Source organism: Miniopterus schreibersii (genome assembly GCF_964146895.1).
Source record: "Miniopterus schreibersii genome assembly, chromosome: 10".
Lineage (NCBI taxonomy): Eukaryota > Metazoa > Chordata > Mammalia > Chiroptera > Miniopteridae > Miniopterus > Miniopterus schreibersii.
In genome coordinates this window covers 29832599-29859801 of record NC_138110.1, presented here as the reverse complement: position 1 = coordinate 29859801, position 27203 = coordinate 29832599, and the positions used below count along the sequence as shown (strand labels likewise).

The 27203-nt window shown below is 45.6% G+C and overlaps 1 protein-coding gene across 9 annotated transcripts in view; it reads left to right on the top strand.

The window, feature by feature from the left end:
• The window catches only part of FHOD3 (formin homology 2 domain containing 3), a 396327-nt gene that overhangs the window by 348314 nt on the left and 20810 nt on the right, over window positions 1-27203 (top strand). For all 9 annotated transcript variants that reach the window (XM_081149144.1, XM_081149143.1, XM_081149142.1 and 6 more), the window contains 5 exons: window positions 5583-5741; window positions 15280-15462; window positions 17033-17152; window positions 17899-18060; window positions 22406-22596. In XM_081149144.1, the coding sequence (XP_081005270.1) occupies window positions 5583-5741; window positions 15280-15462; window positions 17033-17152; window positions 17899-18060; window positions 22406-22596 (815 nt within the window). The remainder of the gene's footprint in view (window positions 1-5582; window positions 5742-15279; window positions 15463-17032; window positions 17153-17898; window positions 18061-22405; window positions 22597-27203) is intronic.

Genomic DNA, 27203 nt, shown 5'->3' with positions numbered 1-27203 from the left:
TTTGTTCTGTCCAAAAACCTGACCTCGGGTCTCCTCCCTCTGAGGCATGTAGTCATCCATTTCTGCATCAGAGATTGGTGTTGCACTGGGGGTCCCCAAGTGGACCTAAATATCTGGCTTAACTGTTCTAGAAAACATTTCTATTATTGTTTCTAACTTTCTGCCCCCTGAAGTGGCCGAGGTTGCAGCTACCTTTTGGAGCTGGTTGGTTTTAGAGAGTAGAACCCAACCTACTCTGAGGCTGCAGAGAACAGTCACTGTCCTTCCCCTGCACCTTGGCAATCAACAGTCGCTACTTAAATTGGCCACCTCCTCTGTGCTTCTCAGAAATACTGTAAATCTTGTCGCCTCGGGTGCTGCCCATTGGAAGCCTCTTCCTAGAGAGGGGCTCACTTCTGTTTTCCTGGAAGCTGGAGCTTCAGCCCTCCTAGACAGCTTGGGAGAAGGGTATTGAATTGCCTTGGTGACCTCCTTCCTGCCCCATTCTCTCTAAGAGTTCTCTGAAAGAATCTCTCTCCACTGAGAATAACTTCTTTTTCTCACCAGTTTGGCCATTCACACCCCTTCCTCTCTCCCTGCAGTTCTCAGCTGAGTCAAAAACATAATTGAACAAAAGCCCTACATGGCATCCAAGCCTGAAGCATTTCTCCAGAGACAATATTTCTGCAAAGGCAACTACTGACATCCTGGAGGCTCCCTGATAGTTGGAGCTTCAGAGGAAGGGCCCTAGCTACTTGCTGGATGCCATGGCCTGGTTCTGCTCAAGAGTTCAAAACCAGAGCCTAGAGTCTTCCCAGGGTATCCCTGGCCCCTTAAAGAAGCAAATTCTTCTTTTCCCTTGGACATATTTGGCAAAGTAGCATGTTCAGAAGCAGCTCCACAGAGGTTTCCCCCACACAGCCTCACTTCCACTCTTTTGTTAGGGTGACTTTCTCACCCCAGAGACAGTTGTTCCCATTTTCACTTCCAGCCAACCCCTAGCCTAGAATCCTGGGCCCGGTGCTGGGCCCACAGGAGCCTCCTTCCAACATCCTTTCCTCCCTTATAGTTCTTGGGACTCACTGAGGAAGAGGGCAGAGGTTTGGCTGATGGACCTTTTATCAAAGATTGAGACAAGAACCTTTATTTCCTGTTGCCCCAGGTCTGACCATTGGTGTCATGGGCCTCCTGGCCCTCCACAGATATGCATTTCTTCATTAATCCTCATGGAAAAGTCCCCACTCAAGGAGTAGGCACCTCATAGGCACTCAGGAAATATCTGTTTAAGGAAATGGTATCTATATCAAAGAGGGGCTACAAATCAATAAATATGGGAAGACACTCAGCCAATCAGAAAGAGACTGTTGGAGGACTCAGCCTCTTCTCCTGCCTCTGCTCAGGGTTTGCTGTCATGGACCATCACTGATCATGTCTTCAGACTCCAGTCAGCCAAGTGGTCTCAGGGGGTGTGGTGTATTCCCACCATACTTACCCAAACTCTTGCCTTTTCTCTTAAGAAAGAAGATGTCAGTCAATCCAGTCTGTCAGGATGTTAACCTGCCATATTGGTTTTTTGACTTTAGGTTACTTTCTTTGGTTCCATGTTAGAAATCAGGCTTTCGTAATGAATTGTGACTCACTAACCTTGCCGTGTTTGCTGGAATGCCCTGGACCATTGTATAAGAACTTTTTCTGTACTATCATTCTATTCTGTTATGTCATTCTGGCTATTCTAGTAGTACACATTTTAGTTGTATCAGTTTCATAATGTTTTTATAGCTGATTGGGTAAACATTACATATAACTCTAATTACTGATTTTTTTTATACATATAGCCTTTCCTAGTAACTTTAGAATATTTTTTTAATTCCCAAATCAAATCTTGTTGGATTTTTATTATAATTACTTTAAATGTATATATTTGATGAGAGATAATGAACCTCCTTATAACACTGAGACTTCCTATCTAGTAATACGATGTTTCTCACTTATTCACATCTTCTTTTATTACTCTCAAGACATTGCTGTCATTTCCTTTAGGTAGGCTTTGTATTGATATGTCAAGAGATTTTGGTCAGTTGTTTCCTTGTTTGGGAGTTGCTTTTTGGGATTTCTCTGGTATACTCTCAAATGCAGAACAACAACTTCCTGCCTAGAAGTCATGCTTCTTTTCATCTTCCCAAGTCCTGTTCTACCTTTGTCCCATTGCGTCTTACCCCTTTGTTCTAGATGCCTTTAGGAGGGCATTTAACATTTCCTAATCTTCACAAGGGCCACTCTTTCTTCTTTGGCTTTGCTTTATATCATCTTTCCATCATCAACCAATTGCCTGCTTTTCTAATTTCAAACAATGGGAAATCACTGACTTTATGATCAAAGATTTGCAATAAGGAAATAGCTAACTGAGAAAGACTGTTAGCAAGAGTGTGATTGATGGGTTGGGGAAGAAAAGAGACTAGAAGCAGGTGGTGGGAGGCAGGCACCCGGGGTCAGGCTCAGGGTGGAGGTGGTGGGAAAGAAGAATAGGTGGGCATGAGAAGCTTTGTGGAAGAGGGTGGATGACAGTTACTCTGTCACAGGAGCATGTGAAGGATATAGTGAAGGTCACACTTGCTGATCTAGGACTTTGAACCCAAAAGGATGATTGAAATGGATCAGAATTGATGAGTGCTAATCCTTAGACATGGACACGGGGTCCTGGGCACAGAGAAATTTGACTTGCTCCTGCAGGTGCTTCTCTAGGTTACTGTGGGAGGAAGGGACAGCCCTGCATAAGCCACTAGCTCGCCTCAGGCACTCAGGGACCCCAAGGCACTTGTGTGCTCACTGGCGTCTAGTAGAATCTGTTTTACTTACAAAGAACAGCATTTAAAACACTTCTTGGGTAAAATTCAGAGACTGAATAATGCAATTTCAGATATTACTATAATTCTTATGCCTTCACGACGTGGATGGAAGTGCTCTGAAAACGGGTAGCGTCATCTCTGAGGACAGCGCTCCCCATTATCTCAGGATGCCTGGAGGCTACTCCCTGACTTACGCGCAGTGTTTGGGTGTGCCCACTGGTGTAAACTGAATTCTGTTGAGAATGGCGACAAGGATATGTCAGGCTCAGGGCCGCTATATAGGTCTGTGCACATTGTTTTGCACATGGACATGGCCTTGGGGGAGGACTGAAATCTGAGTGGTGTTTTTTTCTCAAGTTGTTGGCCATGGGGCTGTGTCTCCCCAGTGGGGGGCATCTTTTTCTCATTTGCACAAAGGCTCTAGTTGGGCTGGGCCTGCCCAAGCATTTCTCTAGGCTCCTAGAATGAGGGGCACTGTCTAGGTGAGAGGCTAAGGGCTAATGATTCTCCGGGAATCCGCGCCTTCTGATAAATGCCTCCTGCACTGGAGCCTGACTCTAGGTAACTGCCTTTCCAATGCAGATCCCAGGCTCCCTCTGTCTTCCGTGCTGCCATCCTTACGTGGCTTCATACCTTATGCCTCCTCTTGAGGTTTCATGTCCACACTCTCGGCAGGAAGAAGGGGAAAGGGCAAAAGGCATGGCCCTTTGGGTCTATCTTTTTTAATCAGAGAAACAAAAGCCAGAACTAAGTCACAGGGCCAGCTTTGGCTGCAAAGGCTCCAGGGAGGTGACTGATGTAACTGACACATTGCCAGCCTGACTGAAGTCAAGGTCCTATTGGTGGGCAGGGAAGAGGGAGTAGGTGTTGGGTAAGTTCCCTGCAGTGCCTGGATGGGTGGGCACCCCAGCATCCTAACGTGGGCATTGTGAATCCTAACATCCCTCTTCATTGCCTGTAGTCAGCATTTTGTCAAACCTTTTCTCATTCCTTCTTAGCATTTCACACACAAAATAATATTTGTAATTAGATTTAAAAGCTAATTTCAGGGGTTCCCAATAGGCTTGTTTGATTAAATAAGTGGAAGGCAAGCTTGCCCTGCAGAATGAGGATGCTTCCATATGCCCCATGTGCCCCATATGCCTAGGAGCCCACTGTTCAAAGCTGATGGCCACGCCCATAGGAACTGTTCCTCCTGGCCACCCGGCCCCAGAACAGCTGGGATGCTTTCAATTATTTTCCTTGTGAAAAAATTTTAATTTATTCCCAAATGCATATTTAAGGATCTAAAATAGAATTTTAGTAATTGAGTTTGGAAGGGCTCAGTAGGACTTAAGGAGCCACAGTCCGTTTTCCCTTGCCCACTTCCAGCCTCTAATGTTGCAGCAGGGCAGCTTCTCCAGACAGTTCAGCTGCTCCCAGTCTGACCCCTGGTGAGCAGTAGTCAGCTACTGAGCTGGGGTCTGCTTGCCATGGAGTCGGAGTGCTGGCTCCTGAGTTCCCCCGGATATGACCCCTAAACCTCTAGCTTCTTCTCTGGCAGTCCCAAGCAACCTAGACAAAGCCACTTCTCTCATCTTCTCTCCCCAGCTCCAGACTAGATCCTAGACGTTCTTTAGGGCCCAGTTCAAGTGTCAGCTCCTCCGGACCCTGCCCCCACCACTAGATGACTTAATTACCCTACTGCTGAGCCCCCTCACATTGTGAACATACCCCATCTTTTCCCTCAGGAGGTCCACTGTGCCTAATTCATCGTTGTCATCCAGGCTCATTACCTGAAAAAAAATAGTCATGCTCCCAGCTCTGCTTGCCTGAAGGGAAACCTGAACATGGTCAGAGAGCTTGCTGAGCCAGACCTCCCCCACTTGTCCCCATGGCCACCTGCCCTTAATTTCCCAAGAGCTCAGGGGCCTTGTCATCTCATCTCTGGGCAAGTGTTGGCTCAGCACTCACACCCAGGGCCTGCCCCCAAAGGGCACTCAGCCCAGCAGGGAAGCCACACACACGAGGGCCTTATGAGGACACCTGGGCACCTCTGTCCCCTGTTCCCCTCCTCAGCCTTTAGGTCTGTTTGTCCCTCATTCCTCCTCACCAGCACATGCCCTTTGGTCTTCCTCAGAAGGTCCCTCCTCACTCTCTAGCAGCAGCTGCCCAGATGTCTGAGTGTGGCAGGTGCTCTGGAATAAAGGGCATGGGATATTTTAATGGTGAGAGGACCCCTGAAACGGCATGGCCAGGGGTCCAGAGGGGCTGCCAGCCAGCGATGGTGGATTCTCTGTCACTCCTGTCTCCTCAGCATGAGTACCGACCGTCTCCATCTCCAGGCGCACACCATATGCACCAGTGCCAACCAGAGCACATTCCGACACCTTGCAGACCACAGGGAGGGAGCTCTGAGAGGTTTTAGATTTGTTTCCACTGCTTCTATGGAAAAAAACAGGGTGCTGTGTGTTTTTCCCCCCTCCTTTTCTTTCTTTCTTGCAAAATATCACATTGTTCCCAATTGAAGGAAAATCAATTTTATTTTGTAATGTGTCTGACTTGCGAAGTTCCATTGCTGGCCTGCTCTTGGCTGCTTCTCAGAGCTAATCCCTGATCTCTTTCTTCTGTGCTGAGCAGTAGCCAGTCCTTCCTGAGCTGAACCAGGGCCACTTGTTTTCATCTCTAAATAAGTAGTGAGTTTGCTTTTAATAATGAAACACAGAAAGGACCAAAGATGATGCATTAATCTTGGATTCTCCTTGTTTTGTCACCAAGAAAACCGCTGCAGACGGAAAAAGGCAGGAGATCATAGTCCTGGATTCCAAGAGGAGCAATGCTATCAATATTGGCCTGACAGTACTGCCCCCTCCAAGAACAATTAAGATCGCCATTTTGAATTTCGATGAATACGCCTTAAACAAAGAAGGAATTGAGGTAAGAGAAGCTCTCCCAAGCATTATTTGTGTTCTATAATGTGTCACATATGCAAAGCATTACTGTGTTCAATATGACTTTCTCTGTAGGGTGGCTTGCCATTCTTCTGTCTCAGCCAGACTCTGAATAATGTTAATAATTCTCACATTTTTTATATTTCTGGGGAGTGGGGAAGTCCCCCTTTACCTGTGAAGTTCAGAGGTCCTCACTCTGGTTCATTTACTGACTTCCTTCCGATCATACTCCACCTGCCTGCCTCAACAAGGAAGAAGAATATTATAACCTCCTTAGGAGGCTGTGAGGATCTTTGTTCACATCATTTCAAACCAAATATGTTTCATGAACAGTTTCAAAAGTAGGGTTACTTTTGCACTCATTAGGGTATGTAGAGACATGTTGCATTTGAGAAACTGGAGAACCCAAGCCAGCTGAGGCTTTAGCATTTGTTGATCTGAATGGCGAAAGTGCAGAGAGGTTGGGTGATCTGGCTGTGACTACATGATTAATAGGCGACCTTACTGCTGGAGCCACAGCTCACTTGCTCTGCCAAGCAGGGTTCTGTGCTCTTCCATCAGGACCTGTTCTTCCTTCACTGTGGGCTGGTACCATTTTGCAGCAAGTTAAATCTTCTATTCCAATAATGGAAACAGAGTGAGTAGAGCCAATGGCCCAGCCCACAGATTCCTGCAGACGGGGCCCACTGAGTCAGAGTGGAGGTAGGAGGACCCTGCTTCATGGTATTGGGTGACAGCCACTCCATTCTCCTATTAGCAAGAAACCCTGGATTCCTTTCATATTCTTCCATAGTTAGGGTTCATTCATACACAGTCTTATTTGAAAGACTTGAGAGTAGAGGGAACAAATGAGGGCTGACTGCAGTGAGGGAAAGCAAGTCCTTGACAAAAGAGTTGGTTGTAAGGAATGGCTCAGGCCACGGTACCAGACTTGACCCCGGCTCTGAGTGTGGAAGGGAGCTGTGGGGAATGTATGCTTTTGTGCTCGGAAAAGAAGAGGCCTCCACAGGAAACACTGTTTTCCTAGAGGTTTATGCTGGATTGAGCAATGTCCCTTCAAAATCTATGTCCACCCAGAAGCTCAGAATATGACCTTATTTGGAAACAGTCCTTGCAGATGTGATCAAGTTAAGATAAAGTCATACTGCATTAGAGTGGGCCCTACTCCAGTGACTGATATCCTTATAAGAAGGGGGACATTTGGACATAAACTCAGAGAGGAGAATGCCATGTGAAGACAGAAAACCCACAGGGAGACGCGCAGAACAGAATGCCAGAGATGATGGAGGCAGAGACTGGTGTGATGTGTTTACAAGTCAAGGAACACCAAGGATTGCCCACAACCACCTAACACTAGGGAGAGGCAAAACAGGGTCCTTCCCAGAGCCTTTAGAGAGAACATGGCCCTGCTGAGTCCTTGATAGCAGACTTCTAGTCTTTCGAACTGTGAAAAATAACTTTCTGTTATTTGAAATCACCCAATTTGTGTTTACAGCCACTTTAGGAAACCCATACATGTCTAAGCATCTCTACTCTAAGAAACACACACACCCTGTCCCAAGGAGCAGGTACAAGGAGGGAAATGCATTTCCTTCTGGCTGGAGAGGACGTTGAGCCCCAAGCTGTAGAGTTGGGCCAGGCAGCAGAGCAGTCAACATATCCAGGTGGGCAGCCAGGGAGTGAGTGCACATGGCCAACTGGGGCGGGAGGTATAAAGGAGAAAGCAGGTGACAGGTATATACAGAGAGGGACACTGAGACACTGCCAGACAGGAAGAAGGGGGCAGGCCAAGCCTCAGTGTGAGGCAGCCCTACTCTGGGACCCACAGAGGAGCAAGGAGGGGAGAAGGGCATTGGCTTGCCATTGGGTAAGTGGGGGCTGCCGACCTCGACAAACCAAGTGCAAGGTGTCTTTCAGCTAGGACAGAGAGTGCGGTAGGCCCTGGCGCACATCCTGAACATCCTATTTACACAGTAGTGTCTTTTAGAGGTCGCAAAAGCTTCAGATTCATACAAAGAGCAGTTTCAAATGCAGCCAGAGCCAGCCTGATTAAAGGGAAAAAATGACAACTTCCTCCTTTAAAAATATTTCCCGTTCTTGTCCTGAGAACTTGAAAGTCCATTAGGAGAGATTGATTCCTTTGGGTTTTGCCTTTGTTCTTTCCTGAAATGCAGATCTCCCTGAGTGGGGTAAGTTTCAGATACAATAAGTTACTTAGATTTGAGAATGAATCAGATTACTTTTTCCTTTACTGACTGGTTTCCAGCTGAGCACCTTTTTGATCCAGGAAGGAACGATGATAGTGACGGTAATGATGATGAATATAGGAACAGTAACACAGCACAAAACTGACCCTCAGTTTCCTCCCGGGGCCAGGCACCAGCTAGGAGCTTTACACAGACGCTCATCAGAACCTTATGAGGAACATACTACTACATTCCCCATCTTAGAGAGGAAGAGAGTGAGGCCCAATTTTAGCCTGCCCAAGTTCACAAGCCAGTGAGAGGTCAAGCTGAAATATGAGCTCTAGAATCCGAGTCTGAAGTGCAGAGCACAGGCCTTGGGAATGGCTGGCCCAGGAGGGCCCATGGATGCCAAAAAGAGTAAGAGGGAATCTGAAAGGGAGGTGAGGAGACCCACGAGGCCACGCCGTCCACTTCACAGAGCTGCCTGTGGTTTTCCACTGAGTAGCTGATGAAAGGCATGATTAGAAGCAAGAAGACACAGCTATAGAAAACACGACTAAGCCCTTACTGAGAGTTTATTGTGTCATGAATCCTCAGTAAATCCATAGTCACAACAACTCATAGAGTTACACATGTTTATCACAGTTTTCATCTAAAGCAGGATTTTTCAACGGTGTCACTAATGACATCCTGGGCTGGGCCATTCTTTTTTTTTTTTTTTTTTTTGAAGATTTCTAAAATTGATTTTTAGAGAGAGAAAGGGAGAGGGAGAGAGAGAGAAACATTGGTGAAGGAGAAACATCAGTTGGCTGCCTCTTGCATGTCCCTGACTAGAGACCGAGCCTGCAACCTGGGCATATGCCATGACTGGGAGTCGAAGTGGCAACCCTTCAGTGCACGAGACGACACCCAACCAACTGAGCCACATCAATCAGGGCTGGGCTAGGCAGCTCTTTATTGTGGGAGCTACCCCGTGCATTGTGGGGTGTTTAGCAACATCCCTGGCCTCTACCACCCCAGTGGTGACAACCAACAATGTCTTCAGACTTTGTCAAATGTTTCCTGGGGACAAAATCACCCTGACTGAGAACCCTTGATTTAAGGCTGCCTGTGTGAATCCAGAAACTCTGTGTATATTCTTTTTAACTCTTGCTAGGTATGACTGAGAAGAATCCAGCAAACACCAGTTCTCTTGGAGAACTTGGAACCCAGGCACTGTCAGCCACTCCCTGCTGTCTCTGACCACTGATCTCAGGGACCCAGGGAGCATGCATGGTCTACATCCGTGTGCTGAGCCGCTTACCCAGAGTTTATTTTCTAGGCTTGTTGTTCAAGAACGAAGTCGGGGCTGAGAAGAGATGGAAGTTGTGTCCTTACAGATCTTTATTAATAAGGTTTCTAGCTTGCGTGCAAAGGGCCTTTTGCCAGACTGCTTCTGGGATGCAGGCACTGGAGCATGGCAGCACAGCTTAATAGGGCCATTTGAAACCTCTCTGCGCCTAAATGTGATTAGGATGTATTAAATGACGTCCTGTGGCTTTGCTTAGCAACTCAATGGCATGCATCTGGTTTACTATGTAAACCTGAGGGAGTTGACTAACTTCATTAAGGAAGCAGTTTTTCATAAGAGTATTAAACTTTAGAACATTATTTTGGTATCACAAATGGAAGTATGAAGAGGCTTCCCCTTTTTTCTTGCTTTTCTGATTTTTTTATTCTGTGTCTTCTCCAAGGGTAGCACAATTGAATGGTCCCAAATGACATTTAACTTGGCCCAAGTTGGCTGCCAGGCCAGTCAGCATCCTAGAAACAGAAGTTCCCTTTGGCCACAGGTACAAACCTATAGCACCTTTCAAGCACTTTGTACCATGCTGCCCCGTCTTCAGGTGCCCGAGTGGGTGCTGGGTGTAAGCAGGTGAGCCTGAGTGCAGGTACCAGACTTTGTCAGCAGTGCCAGGAACCAGTGTCCCAGTGGTTGGCACCTTAGCTGCACTGTTAGCTTTGCATTTTTGGTCGAATTGCTGTGAACTGTGGAGCTAGTGCTGGGAAACTAGGAGTTTCCCTGGGTGGCTCTCCAGCTCTGCCTTGGTTAATCCAGCCTCACTCAGGCAAGTCACTTCATCTGCAAGTTTGATGCAATAATTTCTGCCCATGTGCTTCACTGAATAGTGACAACAATAAAAGAAGATGCAATCAAGACACCTTGAGAAGTGAAAAAAAAAAAAAAGATCCCTCCCTGTCATGAGAATAAGTACCCGGATAGAAAGCCATTGTCTCATGAGAATACGCAAGTTGTGTGCAAACCAGGCCCAGCTCTAAGGACTTCAGCTTCTGCTGTTGTCACCAAAATCCTGTTAGATTCTCATCCAGAGCTGCAGCCAGGGTTCTGTTCAAAACTCATTAGGCGAAATAATTATGTAATTATTACAGCCTCATCTGCAGGTGAATGAGATGGCCAAACCCCAAAACATTTGGGTCCATAAAAAGTGAGACTTGTGCCTTTTTCTCTGAAATACGGCTTTCAGGTACAATAGCAAGGATACTTAAGGCAGTGCTGAAGGAGCATGTCTGGGAGGAAATCAAACACAAAAACACTGAGATTATTTCATCGTGGTCTTGTTTGATGTTTTTCTCCTGTGGAACCAAATGGCAATCATAAATTGTCAATAAATCTACAGATGGGGGAGAAGAGCAAATTAGAGGTTCCCCCTCATGTTCATCTCCTTTTATCTGTTCCTGGAAAAAAGCGGCCATCACCTCATAGGAGGTAACTTTGACCTGCTATTCCACTGTCTTATGGCTATTTTTATTGTCAGTGATGTGTGAAAAAATAAAACAAACTGGCAGATGGCAACCTCATAAATCTTCAACAGTGAACAAATGGTTTAAATTAGTCAGAGAAGTGAAAAACAAAAGTAAGAGTGTTTGATTACTTTCCCAAAGGAAAAAAGTAACTCAAATCATGGCAGGAAAATGCCTTCTGAAGAAGGGGAGAAAGTGTTGACAATTTTTTATTTTGGAATTCTTGTCCATGTTGAAAACGATTTGAACACGAAGAAAATTAAAATACAAATTTTAGTTACGTTTTTATTTTGAAAACTGGTTGAGTCAAATCCTGGGTGTTTTCAAAGAAGTGGCATCTGCTTGGATTGCTCTGGTTATTTTCTAATAACATCTGTGGGGACAGGTAGGGTCAAAGCACGAGCCCGTGGGAGAGCAAGGGGCACTGTCACTCAATATCGGCCTGATGCCCACATACTCTCAGTGTTCAGGGCCATGATGAAGAGAATGTTGGAAGGGGAGGTATCTGAGGGTGTACCTCCTGTGACCTCACTCTGCCTGCAGCACAGAACACACGCCTTCCATGCGGTTGGGCATCACTGGCTCTGATGCAGGACTGAGACAGCCCTCCTTGATCACACTCTCACCAACCCCAGGTGGCTTCTGCCCCAGCCACATACGTCCTGAGGCACAATCCTGTAAACACCTGCACATTTGCTGATCATGGTGTCAGGGCTCCAGTTTTTAAATTTTCTTATTTTAATTTTTTGCATTAATATTGAGTAAAATTAAACTTTTTCGTATCCAAGTCTAAGAGTTTTGAAATATGCATAAATTCATGCAATGACACCTGCAGTCAGGATTCAAAACAATCCCATCCTCCCCTCCCCCCCCCAAATGTGCTCTTGTGCTGTCCCTTTCTAGTCGCATCCTCAGCTTGCCTCTGGCCCCTGGTAACCATTGATCTGTCCTCCTCACTGTGGTTTTGTCTTTTGGAGAATTTCACATAAATGGAATCATACAGTAATAATTGGCTTCTTGCACTCAGCATGGCTGGTGCCTTTGGCAGTCATCCTAGCTGTGGTATGTCCCTATAGTTTTTCTCTTTTTATTGCTGAGTATTCTTCACCTGTTGGAGAATATGTAGCTTGGCCCAGTGTTTGGAATTATGGAGAAAGCTGCTACAAGTATTCATGTACAAGTTTTTGTGTGAACATAAGTTTTAAATTTTTTCTAGGGTAAAAACCTAACAATGGAATTGCTGGGTCATACGGTAACTCTGTGTTTGACCTTTTGAGGAATCGTAACTTGTCTTTTCATTCTCTGAACAGTGTCTTCCATACAGAAAAAGGTTTTAGTTTGGAGGAAGTTCAGTTTATCAACCTGTTCTTTTTTGGTATCGTGTCTAAGAGTTCATAACATGGGTCACAAAGATTTCCTCCTGTGTTTCTTTCTAAAAGTTTTGCAGTATTACCTTTTACTTTTAGGTCTGTGATATCTTTTGAGTTAGTTTGTGTGGAAAGTGTAAGGTTTAGGTTGAGGTTCTTCTTTTATATAAGAATTTCAATTGTTCTAAAACCACTAGTTAGAAGTACTATCTTTTCTCCACTGAACTGCTTTTGCATGTTTATCAGAACCAGTGGGTCGTCTATAGAGTCTGTTTTGGACCCCCTGTTCTGTCCCACTGATCCATATGTCTGTCCTGTTGCCCATAGCACAATGCCTTATTACTATTGCTCTATAGTACATTTTAAAGTCAAGTAGTGTTACCGCTTCAAGGTTGTTCGTTTCTAAAATTGTTTTAGTTGATTTGGTTCATCTAATTTGCCATATAACTTTTAGTAATCAGCTTGTTTGTATCCACACAAAAATATGCTGGTATTTTCATTGCAATTGAGTTAAATTTATAGACCAATTTTGGGAAAATTAATATCTGACTCCGTTGTCTTGCAGTCCATGAACACAGTATGTCCCCCATTTATTTAGATCTTCATTGATTGTTTTCATCACCGTTTTCTACTTTCCAGCATACAGATCCTGCATGTGGTTTGTTATTTATACCTGACTGTTTCATTGTAAATAGCATTTTTCTTAAATTTTAGTTTACAATTGTTCATTATCACTATTTAGAAATAACATAGATTTGTCTATGTATTGACCTTATACTATGCAACATTATTATTAAACTTACTGTTTTATAGTTTTTTGTATTCCTCACAATTTTCTATGTAGATAATTATACCATGTGCAATAGGAACAGCTGACATTTTTTGTTTCCAGTCTGTATGGGTTTTTGTAATTCCTCCTGTCTTGTTCCCAATCTCAGGGAGAAAGCATTCAGTCTATCACCACTAAGCATGATGCAAGCTATAGGTTTTTTATAAATGTCACTTATCAGATATGGGAAATCCCTCCTACTGCTGGGTTGCTGAGAGGTGTTCGGTGTTTTTTGTTTTTTTTTTGCTCATGAATGGATATTGAATTTTATAAAAAAATTTTGTGTATAAATTGAAATGATTATGTGAATTTTTTTGTTCAGACTGTTAATCTGGTAGAGTAATTGTATCGATTGATTGTTGCAATTGAATCAACCTTGTGATTATTTTTATTATATTGCTACGTAAAATATAGTCATGTGTTTATATATCTTAACATACTGGCATTTATTTATATATTTTAAAATATTTTGTTGAGGATTTATGCATCTAGTTTCATCAGGGATATTGGTCTCTAGCTTTCTTGTGCTATCTCTGTCTAGTTTTTATATCAGGGTAATTCTGACCTCATATATAGAACTGAAAACTAGAGCTCCCTTGTTTGGGTTCAGGCCACAGTTATGATCTGTGTCTTGCAGACTGTGGTTCCAGCTTTGGCTCAGTTTTCAAAGTCTTCAAAGGCTAGTCCAGGTCTCCAAGTCTTTCATCTGCTGTTTAAGGTCAGACTCACATATGAGCAGCTCAGAGATGAGCCCAGAAGTTCTTAAAACAACTTTATACACTTGCTTTGCCAGGTTCTTCATTTTCCATGACCTCTCCAGTACTTTCTAGTCCCTGGGGCCTCCCGTTTTGGTCTTCCAGCTGAAACCTAGGGCTTCACTGTGCCCCCCACCTTCTGGGACTATGCTCATGCCTAGGGCCAAGCCGAGGGAGGACAGAGAGAAAAGCAGAAGGGGTTTGCGCCACCTTCTTGGGACCACAGCATCACTGATTGGAGAGGAAGGCTCCCTCCCTCAGAGTTTTAGGTGCCTCCCAGCCCCTGCTGCCACTGCTAGGAGACCCCTTTCCCACTCCTCCAGTCAAGATCAAAGGGTTCACTGGAGCTCTCTCTGTCTGCATCTGATACCGTCTTCCAGGTCTCCGGCTACCTTAAGCTCAGGCTGTGGAATGCCAGAAAAGTGGTCAGCTCATTACCTGTTCAGTTGGATTTCCAATTCCAGTCTTCTTCTGCAGTCCACTTGCTGCTATTTATGTTCTTTAGAGTCTTCAAATAGCTGCTCCATGCATGCTGTCCGGGGTGTATAGTTGCACTAAGTGGGCCAGACAGGGTGGCGTGTGCTTGTTCCATCTCACCCAGAACCAGAGCTCCTTCCCACCCGTTACCCAGATGCCTGCTATATAGGGCAGTAACTAAAGCCATGTGCAATTAATGAATTAATGCAAGTTACAAAAGGTATGGCACAAAATGGGTTTCTTTGTTTCGATGCTACAGAAGGAGAAATGAAAGAGAAATGATGACACCATATCTTAAATAATGTTGGATGTGCTCTGTCACTTGATGGGAATTGCTTTCTTCTTTTACAATGTAATCACTAAGGAATTTGAATCTGTAAGAATCATAATCCTTGGGGTGCCTTTTTGCCTCCTGTGCCTTCCACAATTGATTTTTACCAGAGTCAAATGGAAGCAAAAAGATATACTTTTTTATTAGTAGGTAGGTATTGCTCTTTAGAAATATCATCATCATTTTTCTCAGTCAGATATGAGTTTGATATTATTTAAAGTGTTTTCACTTCTAAATAAATTTAAAAATATAGTTTAAATATTTAAAGCACTTAAAATTATAACATGTCCCACGTACAAGTCAATCAGAGTTCTTTGAAAATGACTCATTTTTGTAAGCTTTAAAATGAATCATTGGGAAGTACTAGAAAGCATATATTCTTGACATATTTTACTCTATTTCATAGGAAACAGGGAGCTTCTCTCTATCTATTCTTTCACCTTTTTCTCACCTTCATCCTCATTTGTTGACTAGAATGTTCTTCACGTACAAGACCCAGAACATTTGGGGCAAGTTGCTTATGAAACAGATTAAAGGAGAGAGAGGGCAGGAGGGAAGTTTAGAACAAGTGAATGTAAATTTAGGTGCCAGTAGGGTTTTTCTCTAAAGTGTATTTGATTTATAACAATGTGACCCCTGTATGTGATAAGAACACTGACAACAAAACATCTCTACTGCCTGGTTGGAAAGTTACAGTTTGAATTTGGAAACATCAAAGGGGTTGGATGGGTTCCATCACTAACATAGAACAAATACTGTATTATCCTGTCTTTCCAGAAAATTCTAACCATGATCCCTACTGAAGAAGAGAAGCAAAAAATCCAGGAGGCTCAGCTGGCCAACCCCGAGGCGCCGCTGGGCAGCGCGGAGCAGTTCCTCCTCACACTCTCCTCCATCAGCGAGCTCTCGGCGCGGCTCCACCTCTGGGCATTCAAAATGGATTATGAAACTACAGAAAAGGTAGGCACTCAGGAAGAGAGACAGCTAGTCCTGCACCCCCAGGGTTGAGCAAGTCAGCTTTGCGTTGGTAAAGGTAGGGGGTGTCATTCTTGAGAGACTGTTGAGTTGATTATGATGAGGTTTTGTCTGTATTAAGGGACCAGCATCCTGCCAGCGATGGGTTATTCTATGTCTGCCTAGCACCAATCTCAGACATGTGATTGTGGGTTTAAAAAAAAAACTATTAATTTTTTCTGACTCTATATGCTCATGGTAGAAAATTTGGAAAGTATAGAAAAGCACTATGTGATCTGTAATCCATCCATTTGATGATGATCATCTGCACTGCCATTGACTGTGGCAGTTAGCAGTTCATTGGGTCCCAAGAAAATTGAAGGCTGTTGAAGACAAATAGGTTGCAAGAGGTTAAGAAGAGAACAGAAGGAAAGGGATCTTGACAGTAAAGGCATAGAGAGAAGACTCATCTTGAGTAGAAAGCAGAAGTTCCAGGAGTCCTCTCTAGGCAGTGTGAGCATTTTTGCCAACTGCGCAAAAGGAAATAGTGGAGAGGAATGGGGGGGAGGTGAATAGTAAGCTGGAGGTGAATTGAACTGAGAGGAAGAGCCCAGAGGAGACAGATTCAAAGCTCAGGTGGAGACGCGGCATGGCCACCCTCTTTCTGCAGAGGCAAGAGCACCATGCTATACTGAGGGCCGGAGAGGTGGCAGTGGGTTCGCCAGGCTTGAGGAGGAAACCACTGTGTATGAATTTATTTGGGAATCAAGCAGGGATGAGGAAACCTAGGACTGCTAAGATGGCTTGGCATTACTTGATCACAGAACTGGTCAGCAGGCTTAGGTGACTTTCTCCAGCAAAGTGAGGTAACGTCATGGAGAAAACAGACGGGAGGGTCAGCCTTGGTTGGGGAAAGGCGGGGCAGAAACTAGGCTGGAGAGAATGAAGCTGAACCTTCTGGCTTTGGGATTCAGGCTAGGGGAGAGACTCAGTAAGAACAAGGGAGTGGGGACCCCACAGTGACAGTAGAAAGGAACCGAGGCATTGAGACTACAGGGCAGGCTACAAGTCTGAGAGAGTGGGACTTAGGAAGGCCATGGGAGTAATGAGGGTAGCGGCCTTCTAGAAAGTAACCCAGGGACAGTGAGGCCACAGTTTCCAGTGTCATCTGCCTGGTAGGAGAAAGGCAAAGGAGACTGGTCCAGACTCTAAAGGGACATGCGGAGGAGGAGTGTCATAAAGTCAGCAGTGGTGAGATGAAAGAAGGAGAGGGGGTTGCAAACTAAGGGTCCTACTTGTGCTTGGAAAAGGGGCAGGAAAAGGGGAAGCCAGCTTATCACCCCAGCACAAACTCCTGTTAGCCACAGGCACCCACTTGGTCTCCACTGGGAGACTTTGGGGAGTAGACTTGCTCCCTGCCGCCTTTGGCATTTTTCCATGACAAGGAGCATGTACAGATCATGTGGGATTGCCTGAGGAGAACCCCACTTATTATTACCTTGTACAAAAAGTAAAAAGAACAAAGTAAAGCCAAAATAACCATTATCATCTTCTTCCAATTGTTTTTAATTGAAAGGAAGTGGCAGAACCACTTTTGGACCTGAAGGAAGGAATAGACCAGTTGGAAAACAATAAAACCTTGGGCTTTATCCTGTCTACTCTCTTAGCCATTGGGAACTTTCTAAATGGAACCAATGTAAGTCTTCCACATCCCTTATTCTCCTGCCTCCCCTGTCACAGAAGTCTTGCCCTTTCCTTGCCGGTGGAGGTCATACCGCTAGACCTCCAAAGCACAATTAAAAAACAGCTTTTGTATTTTCTTGCTGACTAGAAGAAATTTGTTCTTAAAATATCAGGGCCTATTTATTTGACCCTGTATCTTGCTATAAATAAGAAAACTTAGAAAAAGAAACACTATTCCTTCAAAGCTCAGCTACTCTCAAAATTGGCATTGGAAGTGTTTTCTTCTAGGCTATTGTTTTGTTATTGGTTTTTTGTCTGATGTGTGTAAGTATAAATATTTGTTTTCATCACTCAAATATTTGTACTTATACGCATTATAAACAAACTTTTTAAAAAAAAATTGGCCTATCTTTGGAAGTAGAATAGCAATAGGGCAAAGGCAGAAAAGGGTTGTAGCTACCCATGTGGCAGAGACCCAAGCTCACAGCACCTTGAGTTTTAGGGGTGGAGCCTTGGGACAGCTCATGGCTGATGGCTGTGGTGGGAAAGGGCTGGAGGCTCATTTCACTCTCAGTGTGGCTCATCCATGCGTGATCAGCTAAGAAGGACAGAGCGTGTGGCCTGAGAAGCTTCAGTCACAGTGGAGCTAACTCTAAATATTGGGCTACTCCAACAGGGCATCGATTCTAACCACTTGTGCCTTTCTAAGAATCTACGTAAAACTTTTTTCCTGCCTTTTATTTAATGTTCACCTGACAGGCCAAAGCGTTTGAGTTAAGCTACCTCGAGAAGGTTCCGGAAGTCAAAGACACAGTGCATAAGCAGTCGCTTCTCCATCACGTGTGTACTATGGTGGTGGAAAACTTCCCTGACAGCTCGGATCTGTACTCGGAGATCGGGGCTGTCACCAGGTCAGCCAAGGTATGTGTGTGGCCAGGGAGGAGTACATCGTATCTTTCCCTCAGCTGGGCCTGCGTCAGTCACCTCTGTAGAACACAGGCTCTGTTAAGTAAGACACCCAAGGGCTGCTTGCAGCCCCTGCTCTGGAGTCTGTGAATATGGCTCATCTTGTGCCTTTTCCAGTGGACTTTTAAGATCATTTTCCCATCTCTGGTTCTCCATCGGATTCTTTCCTACTGAGGTATGTGAGCAAGCCTGCCATCCAGTCCTAACTGCTGCGTCCACTGTGGAGTAGTCTTACTCACCGGGCTGGATTCTCAAGCATTAAAACTCCCAGCTTGTTTTATGTGGGTAAAAATGTCAAAAAGAAGCAATTTGGCTCCTCCTAAGACTTCCATAGGACCTGGCGGAGAGGCGTCGAGCCAGGAAACAGGGCTCGCCTGGCCCCCTGCTCCCCAGATTGGCCATCCCTGTGATCTCCCCCAGAGGGAACAGGTTTATAGGGCTGTAACTGGTATATAGCACTGGCCCCTCAGCTGCAAGCTCTTAAATTTAGTGCAGAGTGAAAATCTTCACAAACCTGTGGTGTATTAGGAAAGAGACAGTTGCAGTAGCTGGACAGCCAGCTGCCCCAACTGCAGGAGCATCACTGAGACTGAACAGCCCCAGAGGAACCCCAATCACAGCAGAGCTAGGAGATGTCAGGGTCTTGGGGGCAACAGCAAACTCATGGGGAAGGGTGTGGTAGAAACTCCTGGAAACACAACCCAGGCTAAGGAGCTGAAAGCAGAATGACCTTTAGCTCTGGGACACATTGAACTCTAATATGAGAAGAGGAGAGAGTGGTGGGCAACAGGGGGAGGAATGAGGATGAGTGCTTTGCGGAGGTCTCTCCACAGAGCTCTTCCTCTCTGCCTTCTCCCACATAAGTAGCTATGGGGACCCAGGAGCCGGGATGCTCCTTCACCTGCCCCAGAGCAACAGGCTGGCAACTGCCAAGTACACTGAACAGGTGGCCCCTGAGCCAGCATGACAGTGGACCTGCTTTGAGGCAGAAGGAGGCATGGCCAGCGATCCCCCAGCTCAAAGGACTAACAAAGGGTTTCTTAGAAAACAGACTATGTCACAGGCACCCTTACCCTGTTTACTCTGTGCCAGGTACTACTCTGAAGTCTGCAGATATTACTTCAATATCCTAACCAAGGCAAATAGCTCCTCTGAGTGACCCAGCGTGGATCCTCCAATAGCTGCTCTGAAGCCCCCCATGAGCACCTTCCCAGGAGAGTTTGTGATTGGGGTTCTTCTGGGGCTGTTCAGTCTCAGTGATGCTCCTGCTGTTGGGGCAGCTGGCTGTCCAGCTACTGCAACTGTCTCTTTTCTAATACACCACAGGTTTGTGAAGATTTTCACCCTGCACTAAATTTAAGAGCTTGAGACAAAGTCTGTCTGACTGTCTAGATTGATCTTGGGCCTGTTTCCAGAACCACCCAGAATAAATTAGTTCCCTTTTTACCCATGGTCCTTTATTCTTCCCCAGGGCTTTCTCCTAGGTGGAACCTGCTTGTAACCAAAGTAGCCCTGGCCTAGGATTCCTGACACCAGGCTAACCCTAGTGATGGCCCTGAGCCCTCCTCATTATCAGCCTTTTCCAAACTAATAACTAAATAAATTATTCTTGCCTGGGGCTTTGCTACACAAGCCAGAATTGCAGATAGCGTCTACCCATTCACCTTGGCAATTACTAAAAGATGACTACTAACCCAGGTCCCTGTGATTTGCGACAAGAGGTCTACAGGGCGTGTATCACCATTTCTTAGCCTTTACTGCCAAAGGCTTTTTGGGTGTTGAGGGACCTTTCTGTGTAGACAGGGACAAAGTAAGATTCAGGAAACCCCAGCCCTAGCTGCATTCATTCTGTCCCCTGGTGTGTCGCACTTTGGGCCTCACCACTGCCATTCCCAAGGGACAGATTGCTCTGGCATCGCAGGATAACTGTGTTCCTTAGCTGACCCACAGCATTCCCAACTGATCTGATAAGACTTCACTTTGCTTCACAGGACCTCTCACGTGGCTTCCTACTTCATACAAAGTGGCCCATGTGGAGTGATCCTTGGTCCTTGGGTCCTTCTCACAACACAAGTCCAGGCCAGCTGTCTCCTTGGGGTGGGATATTTTTAGGGGCAAACCTAGGCTTAAGGCATGATGGTTGAGAACTTAGACTCTGGAACCAGAGAGATTTGGGTTCAAATCCCAGTTCCACCACTTACCAGCAGCGTGGCCTCTCACAAGTTACTTAACCCCCCTGGGCATCTCCCCTATGGAGTGGAGCTAGTCACAGAATCTGAGGTCTTGAAGTAATTGTGAAGACTCAGAGCCTGTGTGCCGGCTGCTTCAGCCCAGGAGGGCAGCCAGCTGAGGTAGCTCCCCAATGCTCCTCAAAAGACCTACATGAAGCTCAACCCTCAAACTGCGTTTCATCAAAAGGCTCTCCAGCTGGCTCCTGTTGGCAGTGAACTTACTTTCTCCAGCCACCACTTTAAGGGCTCAAAATGGACTCACTTCCCCAAAAAACCTTCTCTCATCTCCAAGTCTGCTGCCTGCTCTGTTCCCACAGCAGTGCTGGGCAGGTATCACCTCATTAGATAGCACAGGCTACTTGGTGCATGTCTGAGATGAACTGAAGTTATTTTATTGTGGATCAAGGGAACTGCCAGACACAAATGAGAACAGATCCAGAGAGTTGTGGTTACAAATATTATAATTGCCTTAAAACCTCCTGGCCTCCTAGGTATGCTTGACAGTCCCAGGTCATCTAGACCCTTTCTTTGAACTACTCGGTCCTTCTTTTCTAAATCTGCAGATCTTTTCCTTTCAGCTGAATGCCAAATTTTTTCTCAGTTCCACTAGATCATGGGAAAGCGAAGCCTTTTTAAATTTGGACCCAGAATTTCTTTGGTTTCAGAAAATCATTCTTCTCAAAGTCCCATGAACCTCCTGCTTACCAGGGCTCTGCCTAAACTGGCCTTTCTGGCTCTTTAGCACCCAAGAAATCCAGGGCATGCGATGTCTTGTGTGTCCCCTCTGCTCAGCACATTTCATCCCTTCTGGTGACAGATTATTTCTAACAACCAACCTTTGTTGACTTGGTCTCCTCTATTGTTGTTTGGAGGGTGGCCTGGAACCTGAGGCCCCTCCAGCAGGTCCCCATGGGCACTGGCACCCAGGCCCTGCCCTCATGACCACGTGGGCGTCTAAGCAGAGGTGGCTCGCTGCTACCCATCTCCCTCCTTTTCACCGTTTGCCTGGCTGTTGGCCTTTCCCACATCTCTCATTCTATGCCCACCTTCGTCCTACCGGTCCCCTCCCCTCAGCTCACCTGTTTGTCTGTCTCTTCCTCCCCTCCTAGCCTCCTCAATTTCTTTTCCTCTCTCCCATCTCTCTCTCCTTTAAAGGCCCTCAAGTGCATTTTTTGATGAATAACTCTCTGATTTACAATTTCTAGTCTAGAAATTCTATAAAAGCATTACTTTAGAAAGCCTCTTCTCAGGCCACCCCAGTTGATCCCAACTCCGCTTCCTTGAGGAGCGCGGTGAGTCCTCTGATGCATTTGTTCCTTACACGCTGGGCTTGCATCTTCTGGCAAGACCACGTGCCCCCACACAACACACACATGCACGCACACACAGGCCCGGTGGGTTCTGTATGTCCTCAGTGTTTGGTATCACCTGTCTATATGGTGAGCCTCTTTGGTCTCATTCAGCATTTGTCTTTGTGTCCTTAGTGCCTGGTGTGGGGACTTGCATACACCAGTTTCTCCACGGGTGTCAGTTGACTAAATAAATGGGTGGATAAATAAAATAATTCATCACACAGTGTAAATGAGATCACTGTGAAGAGAAGCTGGCTGCCCCTTCACTGGCCCCAGTGTATCGGAGCCATCCATGTCTGACTCTGGTGCATTCCTCCAACCTTGAGTGAAATATCATCTCTGAAGAACAAGAGTGCTCTGAAAAACTTTATGATCCATCTGCTCAGTTCATCTTGTACTAGGGTTCCTTGATATCGTGTTTTAATTTACAGTTTTCAAAGACTTTCCTAAGATTCCTTTCCAAATGTGGCATAAAAAAAAAAAAAGGTGACACTTGCGTTGGGTTCATTTGGAGAACAGTTTTATCACCAAATAATTTGATGCCGAGATAATGACAGATACACATGTGGATAATTTCTAGGCTATAAATATGTTTGTATTTCAAGATGTAAATTTGGTTTTGATGTTTATTTCTTCCCGGAGGCAGTTCTGTTTCCTGGTTCAGGTCGGGGCCTGGTTGTTTCAGCGCGTTTTCAATGTTCTCTCTCTGGTTTTCAGGTTGACTTTGATCAACTTCAGGATAATTTATGTCAGATGGAGAGAAGATGCAAAGCTTCATGGGATCACCTCAAGGCAATTGCAAAACATGAAATGAAACCAGTTTTGAAACAACGAATGTCAGAGTTCCTAAAAGACTGTGCAGAGCGAATTATAATTTTAAAGATTGTCCATAGAAGAATAATTAACAGGTAAGCAGATTGAGGAACATATGGAAACACCAGTAGAATGGCATGTTGAAAATATTCTGCAAACCAAGATCTGAAGGTTAAATTTACAAAAAATTGTATGATAAATTCTTGGTACGTGGCCAGTTCGCCTTTGATGCACATGTTTGTTTCATGGGCACTTAATTTTTCTTACACACACACACACTAATATAATGAATGCCATTGAATGTTGAGGTTGGAAAGAATCTCAGAGATTTCATTCAAAATTTCTCCTTGATCAGGAACTGAATCTATAACATCTCTGACAAGTTGAGCCCTGAATCTCGTTCTGTAAGGCAGATTGACTTATTGGAAAAGTCCCCTCTTTATGGGACCCACAGTCTGCCCTCTGAGACCCTCCATTCATTGATTCTCGACAGTTGCTTTGTGCTGCAGTCTTCCTGGAGGAGGCTTGGGCCTCACCGTGCATTCCACCCTCTCTGGACCAGCCTTCTTCAGAGTCACGGGACCCAAGAGGACCCTGGGAGACAGCAGTGATGTGTCAGGCCTTGCTTGCCTACACGGAGGCTGGCAGGGGCCTAGGATGGCTCCATGGCTGTCCAGGGCTGTCTCACCTGGAAGTGGAGGCAGCACCCATACCAGAGCCTAGGTCTTCCAATGTCCCGGGCCAGGGCATTGCCTACCATGCACCACCATTTTTTTTCCCTTTGCTCTGTCACAGAACATGTTGTGGGTCCCTTACTCTGGCCTCTGGGGTCTGAGTGCTCTGTCCTGGGCCTTCACTTTAGTGAGCACATTTGCAGCTGTGCAGACTTGCAGGCTGTGGTAGACCTGGACCAGGAGCTTGGATGGCAGGCCCTCTGAAACAGGCCTCACTGCAGTTCTCTTAAAGGAAGCCTTCCCTTGGGGCCATCTAAACCGCAGCCTGGCTCAGAGGTCTGCTCCTCAAGCACACTCTCCGGTCTATGCTTGAGCACTTCATAATTTTTTTAAACAGATATGAGGTATTTTCATTTATCCATGAACATTTCATATTTGTTATTCTTTTTCTTCTCCCTCTCTCTTTCCCCTTCTCTCCTTGTTTCTTTCCTTCACCTTCCTTGAAAGTCATACAGAACTTTTTTTTCCAATTACATTTGACATACACTGTTATATTAGTTTCAGGTGTACAACACAGTGATTAGACATTTATATACCTTACAAAGCAATCACGCAGTAAGTCTAGCACCCACCTGGCACCATACATAGTTATTATAATATTATTGACTAGATTCCCTCTGCTGTACTTTACATCCCTGTGACTATTTTTAAAACCTAATTGTCTTGTTTCCTGTGAGCCCTCTTCCAGCTTGTGTCAATTGCTGCTTTGGTAATCATACCTCCTGGGTCTTGATCCAGACTTTTGTGGTGGGTAGGGGAGGGGGTGGCAGTCATCTTTAAATGTTAGGAACAGGAATAAGGAACAGAATCTTCCCTCCAGGTTGACAACTATTCATTACTCAGTACTTGTGGAATTTGGTTGTTCAACTCTAAAACCCCCTCACTGTATCTAGACCTCACAGCTGCCCTCTGGGTGGGAGGATCTTATCCGAGATTTTGTAAGATTTCTCACCGAAATCAAAGCACACTGTGCTTTTAACATGGTTACAAAGGAGAGGCAGGGAATGTGAGCTGCTTTGGCCCTCCAAGCAATTTGTATGATATAAGCAATTTCCCACTTAAAACAACTCAAATAAACAGTTTCCATTTGGAATATCATGAAACTGGAGCAATTTTATGAAAGTCTTGTAAAGCCGTTCTGCCTGGTCACATTAACCATTTTATCCCGGACACATGAAAACTCAGTGATACGTCTATTCCTTAAGCTATAATACACACACACACACACACACGTATGTATGTATAATTACATGTGTATAATTCACCCTGATAAGCTGGTCACCCGGATGGTAGTGGGTATTGGTTCTCGGGTGACCTGGATCCCTGTCTACTCACTGTTGGCCATCCATCCCATTGGGGAGGACCAGCGTGAGCAAGGAATTCACTGTAGTTATGGTGGGAGGTAAAAGGAGCATGGCTAAAGGGGGGTCCAGGTGGTGGCCAAGCCACAGCATCTAAACCACAGAGCCCTGGGTTTAAATGAGGTCATTATCAGGAGTCCCAGATGTGGAACTTAAAGCAGGACTATCTTGTTGGAATGGAGATGGGGGCGCAGAGCCCCAGTGGCTGGCAGTGCTTCCTCTTTCCCTCCCCTACCACCAGCATTCCAGGAGCATGGCCTATGACTGCTGTGATGTAACATACCCCCTGAGACCCAGAAAGGTTAGGGTGAGACAGTGGGTCACAGGTAGAATCATCCCAGGCATGAAGATCAAGCTAAATATGACCAGATCAGAAAGTTGCAAGGAGCTAGACCTTCATCTTTTTTTCTCACATGCGAGTGTGAGAGTTTTTTTTATCTGTGTAATTAGGAATTCATTTGACGGGGCACTTCTTAAAAGAATCACTTGTTGCACAGACACTGCTTTGAGCTCTCCACTTGTGCAGATGCCTACCTCTTGGGGATTGACTCAAACTGCACAGGAAGCAAAGCTGCACATCTATTCCCATGGCACTCAGGTGTGCAGAGAACAGGACTTTTCTTTATTTCACTGTTTACTTCATCTTCTTAATGACCCACTGCCTGGCTAAGCAGCTGTCCGCTAATCTAGCAAATCATATAAACAGCTAAACATTTAGTCTCCTGACTATTTGGTCTTCAAGAGTTCGACTGCTCCCTGCTACTCCTCTCTAAATTGACTTCAGGGAAGAACTGTGATTTCTGTACCTCACTGGTTGGGGAGGACACAGGTTCTCAGATGGATGGAGCCATCAGGAACCTCACTAGTCTCCCACATGGACAGGCTAGGATTGGTTTTGCTCAGACTCTGCTGGCACCTCCTGTTTGATTGGCAGCTGAAGGGACAGGTTATCAGGCCTTTCCCTCTGCTGCACCCATCCCCCCAGACCCTGCAGCAGCTCTCCGATCAGCACCCTCCTAGGGTTCCCCAGAGTCCATTGTTCACCACATAGGATCCCACAGGAGCTGGTGAGTCCAGGCTCCCTGGCTCCCTCACCTCACTGGCCTGCCCTTTGTGCTCTGCCAGGAGTGCTCCATTTTGACCTGGAACCACAGTCCTGTGTGGGAGCCTCCTCATGGGAAAGGAATCCTTTAGCCTCAGCATCCCCCTGGCCTCTCAGCCAACCTCTCCCCACTCCAGGGCCTCCCTGGGGAGATGAGGACACCCACTGGCCTCCCACCTCTCTGCTGCCCTCAGCCCTAGAGCTCAAGGTCAGGCTTTCCAGCTCCCTTTCTTATCTGATGGGCCCTCCCCTATTTACTCCAGAGGGTCCCTTCTTGGTAAAGGAGCAGACAAAAGAACCTAGTACTCTATAGGCAAAACCTGGCTTTCAAAAACTTGTCTGGCTAAGAAAATCTTGTTCTGGATGTGAGAATCTACGTCTTAACCTTCCCTTTTATGTGGCTGCACTGCCAGGTTAAATCCACTCTGTGACTCTGCGGACCCCCTCACTTATTCCATAGATCCAGTGGGCTGCAGGAGCACTGGCAGGCACTGGGGAGGAAGGCCTTCCCGGGAGGTATAGGGAACCACTGCATGGGGCTGGCGTTCCAGGGGGAGAGACAGAAGACAAGTGAACACCGCACTGGCCTCCCAGCACCCCCAAATCCATGCGTCCCCTTCCTGGGCCACACACCCCACTCAATGGTACACATTAGGAAAAGGGTGGATGTTGGGACAGATCAAAGAAATCTGGCTTGTGCTCGGGATACTGATGTGGGGAACCAGCCCCCATAACCAGCAGACCTTGTCACATGTTTTGAACGTGACAAACTCAACTAACCAAAACCCCTTAAATGTTTCACTCTCTTGAAGCCATACCCCTTTTTATTCTGTAGGAATGCCACAGTCTCCTTCCTTTCAAATTTACATTGGAATCTTTTTTTCAGATGTGCAGTTTACTTGCTTGTTTGCAAAATATATGCTTGAATTCTATTTCTAACTTGTGTTAAGTTTTGATCCCCTGTAGTACATAAAAACAATGTTCGAGAAAGTAGAGGATAAGGCCTCTTGGGTTGTAGTTAAGTATAAAAGGGGACTCACCTGTGGGCTGTTTGATTTTCCCTTGATTTGTCTTGCACACTGATCTTGAGTAGTGGGAAGTGACAATATATGGAGTATATTACACTATCCTATCCTAATGTGTCATGTTATATATCATATCTCTAATATGTAATGTTAGGTGGTAATGAGACAGGAAGAAAAACTATAAGTATAAATGGGACTGGGAGTGACAAGGAGGTGCAGTTTCACATTGAGCGGTTAGGGAAGGCTTCTCTAAGATGTGCTATTTGGGCAAAGGCCTGTGGACTGAGAGAGAGCTATCCATGCAAGTGTCTGGTGTAATGTTCTGGGAATAGGGAACAGCTGGTACTGGGCTCCTTGTCAGGGCCTATGGCCCTCCCAGTGGAGTGGCCTCCCCGCCCCTTCCTCAATCTCTGCAGGCTCCCAGCTTAGCTGTGTCCCCTTAGGGCCCCCTACATACCACACAAAGGGCCTGAGACCCTT